Source organism: Camarhynchus parvulus, chromosome 1A (assembly GCF_901933205.1).
Source record: "Camarhynchus parvulus chromosome 1A, STF_HiC, whole genome shotgun sequence".
In the NCBI taxonomy this organism is placed as follows: Eukaryota; Metazoa; Chordata; class Aves; order Passeriformes; family Thraupidae; genus Camarhynchus; species Camarhynchus parvulus.
Window position 1 is genome coordinate 41,519,130 of NC_044586.1, and position 9,936 is coordinate 41,529,065.

At 37.9% G+C, this 9,936-nt stretch overlaps 1 protein-coding gene across 1 annotated transcript in view; it reads left to right on the forward strand.

Annotated features, from left to right (window-relative positions):
• Positions 1-9,729, forward strand: part of ADAMTS20 (ADAM metallopeptidase with thrombospondin type 1 motif 20) — an 84,610-nt gene extending 74,881 nt beyond the window's left edge. Inside the window, exons 29-39 of the mRNA XM_030960217.1 lie at positions 259-426; positions 1,613-1,786; positions 3,099-3,269; positions 3,930-4,130; positions 4,264-4,393; positions 4,548-4,642; positions 4,741-4,835; positions 5,228-5,361; positions 6,033-6,124; positions 8,830-8,934; positions 9,577-9,729. Coding sequence (XP_030816077.1) covers positions 259-426; positions 1,613-1,786; positions 3,099-3,269; positions 3,930-4,130; positions 4,264-4,393; positions 4,548-4,642; positions 4,741-4,835; positions 5,228-5,361; positions 6,033-6,124; positions 8,830-8,934; positions 9,577-9,666 — 1,455 coding nt within the window. The 3' untranslated portion in view covers positions 9,667-9,729. The remainder of the gene's footprint in view (positions 1-258; positions 427-1,612; positions 1,787-3,098; positions 3,270-3,929; positions 4,131-4,263; positions 4,394-4,547; positions 4,643-4,740; positions 4,836-5,227; positions 5,362-6,032; positions 6,125-8,829; positions 8,935-9,576) is intronic.
• The last annotated feature ends 207 nt before the right edge of the window (positions 9,730-9,936 follow it).

A 9,936-nucleotide genomic window follows, 5' to 3' on the forward strand; every position in this document is an offset into this window, starting at 1 on the left:
TGGATATGGATGGCTGAGCATAGGTATTTCTCAATGATGACATCAATGAAGATGTGAGAGATATTTGGCACCTGATCTGTAATGCTCAGTATGAGAGAGCTCACAGAGAAATTTCAGACATGTACAGCAGATGTTGTGGCATATGACAGAAACTCCTGTAATGGCCGAGTCCATTTTGAGTGAGACCACAGCTTCTTCTGGTTTTCTTATTGCTCTGAGATTTTTAGCAAAATAGTGAAGTAACACTTCTCTTTTCAGTGTTCTGTCTCCTGTGGAAAAGGTTTGAAGTTTCGTGATGTGCATTGCATTAACAGCTTCCAAGTGAAAATAGAAGAGGACAACTGCAAACATTTGAAAAAACCACGAACATACAAAATATGTAGAGCTGGAAGATGTCCTTCTTGGAAGGCCAGCAGATGGAAAGAGGTATGTAAAAACTTCCATAATTATGTTGTCCATGAAAATACAAGACAATATCATATTCATGACACACTGCTTCACTGGGAGAAATTGTCAGTATGCACATAGCAATGAAATTAACGAATTAGCAAGTACTTAATTGTGGTTTCTTTTTCTTTCTTTTAAGAGTAATGAAAAATAAATGTCCGTGAAAACTGAAATTATTTGCTAATCTGAATTTTGTACTGAATAGCTACTTAAGACTTTCTTCATCTTACCTTGTAAATTAACAGTAAATTTTTAAAGTTTACTTCTTACCTTGTGGAATGAACTCACTAGTATCAAATGGAGCCAAGTTTGTGGGAAAAGGACAAAAAAAGGGCTTGTGGACACAAATACTGGCCTTTTCCCTGGTTTGGTCTTATAAAATATCTGTCACCTTGTTGTAAAATTGTGTGTAACTGAGCACATTTCAATATTTTGTCTTTCACTCACTCTTTGAACACAAGATTCCCCACATTGGACGCAGTACCACTCTCCACATTTTGGCCAGGCTTGATAGAACAATATGAACTTTATGATTGGGCTTGGGCCTTTAGGTAAGGTTTGGGACATAATTGTGCTTCTGCCTAGGGTAAAAGGGAATTAGGTATATCTCAGCAGGCATTAGTGGTGTGGTGAAATTCCTTTGGCCAGGAAGAAGGAAAAGAGGCATTTGGCATTTAAGCTCTTCAGGGTTCAAAATTGTAAGTACGACCTGCAAAAGATAGTGTCCTCAGAATATTACACTTTTTGCAAGATTTTCTCACCTGAAACACTTAGCTTTTTTCTCTTTTGTTGTAGTATTTGCATTTTAAAACAGACAAGACTGTCAGTCTCTAAAAAAGACAAGATATAAACTCAAAGCTTCAAAAGTTGATCTTGCAAAAATGTAAACTTTTGCTTTGCATATCTATAGTGATTGTCTCTACCATGAATTAAGGTGGGTAGAGAGCTCTGTTAAGTACCCCAGATTGAATTTTTTTCTGTATTTTTAGAACATTTTAATTCAAGTTTTGCATTTTCAACATAAATTTCTTCAGGTGTTGTACTCCTATCACAAGGGCTGTGAAGTTTATCTTAATAATATCCTAAGAGCCTCTAATAACAGCTGTACTCCCTCCTGGGGACTGTCTCATTTCACAGTGACACAACTAATTTTGGTCAATTTTAGTGCTCTGTATCCTGTGGAGTGGGGATTCAGCAAAGGGACATCTCCTGTCAGGTGTCAGGCCTGGGGCGGGTGAGTGACGCCCTGTGCAGCCGTGACCGGCGCCCCGCCAGCACGAGGCACTGCCAGCTGCCCCCCTGCCCTCAGCACCACTGGCTGGCACAGGCATGGGAAAATGTAAGTAAGGTTTCTAACCTCTATGACTCCACTAAGTTATGTAATATGTCACAATAAGTTTGTTTCTGTTCTTTTTAAATTTTTTTCCCCCCCACATTTGGATGTATTTCTAGTAGCTCTTATGTTGCAGAATAGCAAATGACCATGCTGGAAATTTTGAAGGTCAGGCTTGCAAAACTTCAAAAGTGACAAAAAATGTCAAAGACTTTATTTATACTCCCTTTTTATAATCTCTACAGGATTTGCTTGTCTATTGTTGTAGACAAAAGCTCTGGTGGAGTTCTGAGCAGGTACTTATTGACAGGACTATCTCAACATACTTCTCTACATAGTGCATAAGATGTTTAATAAATCCTTATTATGAAATAGCTTTTTAAAAAGCAGCTTTTTAAGAACAGAAATGCAGAAGAAATGTCATGTGGAAGTAAATACCACAGAGGTACAATCTTTGGACAACAGTGTTTATAAGAAGTTCTGTATGGAATATTTAAAACATCTTAAAAACGTGAAGCATCTTTTCTTGTTAGAGAAAAGATAAGAAGCAAAATAAATCTCATTATACTCCTACCAAAGAGGAAGCAAGATAAGGAAATAAAACTCCGCATTCTCTTACCAAATATGCTTTTTCATATTTAAAATATTTACAGATACCTTCAGGAAAGAGCTGTCATTTCTAAAGGTGCAATTACTATTTTCTACATGCGAAAAATTTAATAACTTCTGTTAGTTTTGCAAACATGCAAACATATAAATCTGGGGAAGAGAAAAAAACCCAAAATTATGTATAATACCTGAAATGGTGTGCAGAAGAGCCTTTCTCCAACATTAAAAAAAAAATTGCGCATTTGTGTCATATTAATAATCTGACATGCTAAATTTTCAAGGCTCTCCCTCTCCCCGTCCATCTCCCTCTCCCTCTTCTGTTTTCAAGATCAACTTGTTTTGTGTTCAGGACCAACTTACTCCTTTCATATTTCACTGAAATCCTTTTCTGTCTCTTTCCTTTTCATATGGAAGGGCTTTTACACTCAACCTGTTATCTTGGCTTGACATTTTCACTTTCTCCTCTGTCTCACCCAGCAGTTACTGTGTCATTGTTATTCTATGCAGGTTGTTTTGTTTTTTTCCCAGCTGATTAGAAGTACTTTGAAAACAAAGTAAAATACTCTGATTCAGTGAATAATTTAGTCTGACATTGATAGCAGATGTCAAAGGGTATTGCTGTCTGGGTTTTACTGGTGTTTGCCAATCTTATAGGTAACTTCATTCTGTAAATGTCTAGTTGAACTGTGATTAATTTTCTCACTTTTAGTGTTCAACATCATCTAGAAGAAAGGAGATATACAGGAAAGTAAAATGTGTGAATGAAAACCAGCTCCAAGTGGATGACAGTTTCTGTGATCCTGCCACAAAGCCTCCATCATCCAAAACTTGCGGGGTATCTCCCTCTAAATATGTTGTGCTCACAGGAGAACTGTCACAGGTACACTAATTATGCTGCTCACACATCTTTTATATATCTTTACATTTAAGAATGTTATATTGCTGTAAAATTTAGGTAACATTTGTGGAGAAGAAGTATATTTGCATTTAAACATGTCTAAACTTTCTCCACATTGACCTTACAAGTCAGCCATGACTTATTGTAGAGGCTGTTATGAGTCTTCCCGTAACCACCCAGGACCTGTGATCACTAACCAGAGGAGAGCTGCCCCTACCATAGGATCCCTTTGCTGGTTCCCAGGAAACTCTCTTGCAAGCTGACCTCGCTGAAGTAACCAAAAAGCTTTTCCTTGATTTCCATGAAGTGTTTGATCAGTGCTTTGTTTCCCTTGCACATCTGCATTGCCTGCGTGTGCATGTCTGTGCATGGGTCACAACTGAGAGGGAATGAGTGTCTGTGCATGTATCACAGCTGAGAGGGAATGGCTCTGGAACCTTTGAGAAAAGGGCACCATGGTGCTTTGTGGCTCCTTGCACATGTAACAGTTGCAGACCTTCACTTCTGTGCGCTGCTGTTCCAGCCCAAGGCAGCATGCCTCCAATGACAGGCTTAGAGCTGACCTACCGGTAATGCAATTCTGCAGAAACGTCCCAGAACCTTTCACAGCCATGATGTCTGTGCCTGGGGATTTTATTTCAGTGCTCAGAGAGCTGTGGGTTTGGTCACCAGCAGAGGATCCCCTACTGTGTTGGAATCCACTCTGTGCAAGGGCGGCACATGCGTGGCCTTCGGGCTGTAGCGTACCCAGAGTGCCCGGTACAGCCATCCCCCTACATTTACAGATGCAACGTCAAAGGATGTTCACAATCAGCTACCTGGACAGTGGGGAAGTGGACTAAAGTGAGTACAGATGTGCAAACTCATTTTTATAACTGCCTCTTGCATGAATAAATGCCAAGAAAAACTTGCTGATGTAATGATGCTAATTATTTGCTTCTTTCTAAATTAAGTCTTAATGGTTATCTATATCTAGTGCTCAGCATCTTGTGGAGTGGGGATAAAGCAGAGAACAGTAGAGTGTATGACTGAAAATGGCGTATCTAGTGACTTGTGCCTGCCCCATTTAAAACCAGATGCCAGAAAGATCTGCCATGAGAAAGAATGTAAGTGATAGCTGTGATTTTATGCAGTTAATGTTTTCCCAGGTTACTTATATTAAAGCTATAAATATATTTGGAGTGCAATTATGGAAAATTAAGTCCTAAAGGTAAGCTCTGTTCCTGAAATATTAATATGATTTAATCATTCATTTTGAAGGTGAAATTCTTACCACCTGCAAAGATATGCAGATTAAAAAAGGGATGAGAAGGGATGGTGAATACCTACTTAACGTTAAGGGAAGGATGATAAAGGTACTGTTAATATTTATGAGGTTTTTTTAGTACATATTTTTATGAGATAACTCTCTTCTAATAAAAATTTTGCTAAAGGGTTGCATTTTCTCTCCCAGATTTATTGCTCAGGCATGAACTTAGAGAATCCCAAAGAATATTTGACATTGGTAAAAGGTGAAGCAGAAAACTTTTCTGAAGTATATGGATACAGGTACAGAAGTGGTTTTGTAACTTTATGAAGTGCATTTAGTCCTTCCAAAGTAAGATAATAATACTTTTTGTGAGAAATTAGAGTAGGATTTTTTTTCCTTGATTTTCTGTTTTAAATATACAGGAATGTGAGCACACATACAAAAATATGGATACTTCCAGCCTGAAATTATGTTAGTTGTACTAAATTACTGTATTTTTTTCTGTCTTGACTTTGGTAGAAATGACTTTGATCCACATTAGCATTTCAGCTGAGCCAAGATTAAAAGCTGAGCTTGTTGTTCAGTAAAGGTTGTTTAATGTTTTTATGTGGCATAGTGCAGTACACTTATTTTTCACTATGATATTAAGAAAAAATCTCAAAATGAAAACTAAATGTTTGCTGTTCTTTAGGTTGCAGAATCCATATGAATGTCCCTTCAATGGAAGCAGAAGGCAAGACTGTGCCTGTCGAAATGATTACCTTGCAGCTGGCTTCACGGTTTTTAGCAAAATAAGATTTGATGTGGCTTCTATGCAAATTAAAAGTAAGCATTTTGTTAGTTTTAGCCGATTTGAGCATTCTATTGGAATTGTATGTGGTCACAATTGCCAAATTACTATTTTGATCCACTTACAGATCCAGCTGTGCTACCTTGGCGCAAACAAAACTCTTATTTAAGTTAAGAATTCAATGTCAAAAAAAAAAAATGTCCCAAGTGGTCAAGTGGCATGAATCTCACAGATTCATATTTTTTATGTGAACTACCTTCATTTTCTAAGGTTTTGTTCCCATTATTTAATTTTATTTTAGTCCACAGCTTTTTTTTCTTGTGGAAGTCTTGTTTCTTTGCTCTGCTTAGTCCCTTCTCAGACCTTGGCAGACACTAAATGAGTGGACAGTGAATCTTGCAGTGCTTCAAGATTCACTGCCTGAGTCTGGCAAGCTGGCCCAGATCACCTAGTGTAGTGTCCAGGTGCACATTCACCTTCCTCCCAACCCATTCATATCTCAGAGTGAAATCTGGCCTTTTGGTGCAATAACCAAAATTCAAACCATTGTTTGTCAAATCAAAACATACAGCCTTCCTTTCCAAGGGAACAACAAACAAAAAACCCCACCCAATGAAATAATAAAACACCCATGTTCACACTTTTCCCTATTTCCCCCTGAGCTTCAAAAGCAACAGTTAGTGTTGAATAATTTTCTGTTTTCTAGCTACAGATTTTCTTTTTGCTCAGACTATACTTGGGAGAGCAGTACCATTTGCTACAGCTGGAGATTGCTACAGCGCAGCCAGATGTCCACAGGTATTTATGATTTCTTACTCCCTTGAAATGTTTACATAAGAGGAGGAAAAAAATATGTGTGACTTGTTTAGATCTGTAAGGTTCTAAACCAATTTCCTATTCTGTGAGGTCAGTGTACAACATTAATAGGTAATTTTTTTTCTTACTCTCTTCTGTCCTGTTCCACCATCCCCCCCCCCCAACAATTTCCCTCAAATTGTTTATTACACCCTTTCCCTGTAGGCTCTATGTATGTGTCTCCAGCTTTCTGTGTGTTTCATGTACTGCTCTGTCTCCCTCTGGATTTGATGTATCCTTTGTTTCCCCTAACGCTTTCTCAGTCTTTGTTCTCCTCTAGTGACTTTTCTATAATCCTGCATAATTTTCCTAATCTTTTCTTTGTTTCTCTCCTGATGCTTCATGTCTTTGAAGGCTACCAGAGGAAATCAATTTTTTTAGCAGTTTACTTTAAAATTTCCACATGCATTGTTGTGTCTACATTAGCGTTCTAGTTTTATTGGGTGCTGCTTTTTAGGTTAATCTCTATATCGTCCCAGTTTGCTGTTTGCTTTTTCACATCACAGAGTAGTTTGGAAAGACATGAACAGGATCCCTTTTGGGTGAAGCTAAAGCCAGCAATGAGCTTCAGAGGAGGGATCTTAATATACTCTAATGCTATGGAGGATTGGGAATAGGGGAGAGTTAGTCCAAAATAAATCCCTGATTGGTGCACTGTCTACAGACTTGGGTTCTCTGGACCACTTTTTACTACACATCTGCTTATACTGCATTGTCCTTCTTGATGATGCAGACATGGCCCTAGTCTGACCTAGTCAACCTTTGCAGCCCCCTGGCAGAAACAGGATTCCTTAGAAAACACTTCAGCTTACCTTACAGTATTAGACAATTTAGGATGAGGTCAAATGTCCTCTGGAAGTGAATTTCTTTTCACTGGCTTTAAAGGAGGTAAGACTGACTGCCTCACACTTGCTTGGAAGTGAATCCCCGTTGCCCATCTGTCCTGGTTGCCTAAACTTAGGACCAGCTGTGGGTGGACACAGCCAAGGGAAGCTAGAGACTGTTCACGTGCAATTTATGTACAAATGAAGTGCCTAGGTTTGGCAGACTTAAACCCCTGGCAAGAAAACAGTTGAAGTTCATTACAGTGTTGGATGCCTTCAACCTGCAAGTCCTTTGGGTCAGCATGATACAAATCTGTTTGCTGTGTGTAGCTTCTGTTGAGAGGTCATTCTGCTTACATGGCTTGGCACTGACACATTTTTTTCCATCTAAAAGTTCTGACTGAAGCTGCCACTTTTGATGCAGTCAAAAGGCTTCCATTGCTGTGCTTTTAGTCCTTGAAATCTGTTCCTGGCCTTGCACCTGCTGCATGATACATCAGACAGCTATTGAGCTGTCATTGTAATTGCAATAGCATTTCTCATTTATTTTTGGAAGATGATGTCACTGTGAAAGAAGTTACTCTGGTACTGTTAATTATGGAAATCAGTCCACACCATTTGTATGAATTTCCTCCTGCATTAAATGGAAGTCTTCCACTTTGTGGATACTTGGAGAACAACCTACCCTATCCATATGAGTTTTTATTAGCTCATCCCGAAGTTACATGAGTGCTATAAGCACAGCATCTTTACATAGAAGTGCTCTCAAAATAAATCTGCCACACTGAGCAATATAACTGAATTTTTGCAACAGAATTTAAATGAATCATCATAATAAAAGCTATATATATATTTATATATGTATGACATTATTAAGCAATAAAACACAGAAGCTACCATTTGCAATAAAAAATTGCTAGGTCTGAATACAGAAATCCAGGCTTTCAGTGAATAACGCAGAGGTGTGCAGTTCTCTGATTGTAGTGCTGCCTGAACTAATCATTAGGCTCTTTGTGGGAGCAGTATTTCTTTGTAGCATATTGCACTTCTCTGTGAATGCAATTTAATAATTTTCTGTATCCCAGTTTGTTTACCAAGGTAGTGCAATTTGTTACTTTTAATATATTTCCTATTCTCATAGGAACTGACTGAAGCTAGTTTTCAGTCTGTATTTGTGTAGGCAAATGTTCTAGAATCAATAGTTCTCTGTCAGTTGTGAATGGTTTGTATTGCAAAATACTCCACTTAAAAATATTTATTTTAACATCCACTTCTGTTCTTGTTCAGTTGTGTTATTTATCATACTGAAAAAGCAATGGAACATGATAAGATGATGATGCTTAGACAGTGCGCAAACATTTGAAAATTACGTGTCCAAGTATCTAATTTGTCTTTACAGGCAGCAGTGTATTTTGATCAAGTTATTTCTAAAAAAATCAGGAACTTTAAAAAATAGTCATTCAAGAAAATCAGCTTCATTCTTGCTTTTGAAAGTCTGTACTTTTTGTAAATTAAAATTTCATTTGTAGAAGGGCAAAAATAATTTCAGTTGTCAGATGTTAGTTTTGTCTTCATACTCAGATGCTACAGATCAGCTGATGCACAGCTGGTGCTTATTGCAGAATAACTTGGTTTTGTGTTGTGAATATCCATAGAAAGGGTGTAAGGCAGCATAACCAGCCCATATTTTGTACACACCTTTGAGTACTTCATGTTTAGTCATATCCCAAGCATGTGTGCAAATATGCCAATGTAAAGTCTTTTAGTGTTTTGGACCCTGTTTATCAGATCCATGGGGTTTTTTTTTTTTTTTTTTTTTCCTAGGGCCAGTTCAGCATTAACTTGGCTGGTACAGGTCTGAGATTATCCAGTACAGTGAGATGGATTGCTCAGGGCAACTATGCAACTGCTGACATACACAAATCCCATGTGAGTCAATGCTGTTTTCCTTTACCTGCTCTTACAGCTTGGACAAGAGGTACAAGTGTTGGCTGTAGTGAAAGCTACAGTGATTTTTGTGAATCAGAAATAGCATTCAAGGTCTCTGACCCATTTAAGTTTTCTTCAACAATGTTTAATCACACTGTCCAGTATCTAAATCAGATCAGCACTCCCTGCTTACCCGTCACTTAAATGATTTTAAGAGTTTATCGGATTAATTGGGTTTATTAGAGGCTTTGAATACGCTTCTAAAAATATGCAAACACAACACCCAAGCCTTCACATTTTGTTCAAGATCATCCTACTACAGATTATCCTTTTTGTTTCTTACTTCCATTTCTATTAGCATGGGAAACCTAAAGACCAGTTAAACAAGAACAGTAAGTGTGCCTGGTTTAAGACAACATTGGATGGTAAGCCTGGGAACGGTGGAGAGCCTGGGAACAAGTTGTAGAGTGGTAGTGATAAAGGATCTCTGTTCCTGTTTTGCTAATGCTGCTGTCTCTTGATTTAGTGTTTCTAGGTATGATTTGTCAAAAGGTCTGTTGTGTGCAAACCTCGAGAAACCTTTTGTGCAATGTGATTTCAATCACTTTTCCTGATTGACTCTTCTCTTTGTCTAATTCCTAGGATGGTACTAAAATATATGGAAGATGTGGAGGACTTTGTGGAAAATGTGTTCCTAACACAATTATTGGTCTCCAACTTCAAGTACAGTGAGAACTCTGATGTACTAGGTGCATCAAAGCAAGGACATTTGCCATTTAGGTTCAAATTGTAGGTGCTCTGTATGTGTATATTGTAATTTTTTCATGTCTGTAGTGCTCATTACTGTAACATTCACTAATATGAATTCCTGTTTTCTTCAGGATTAACTCAAGGTTGTATTATCTGTTTGTGGGCTAGCAAGTGCATAAATCACCATCAGAAATCTTCAGATTTTACAGGAGAAGCATTTATTCAAAGTACAGTATGTACTAAGAAGTAAAT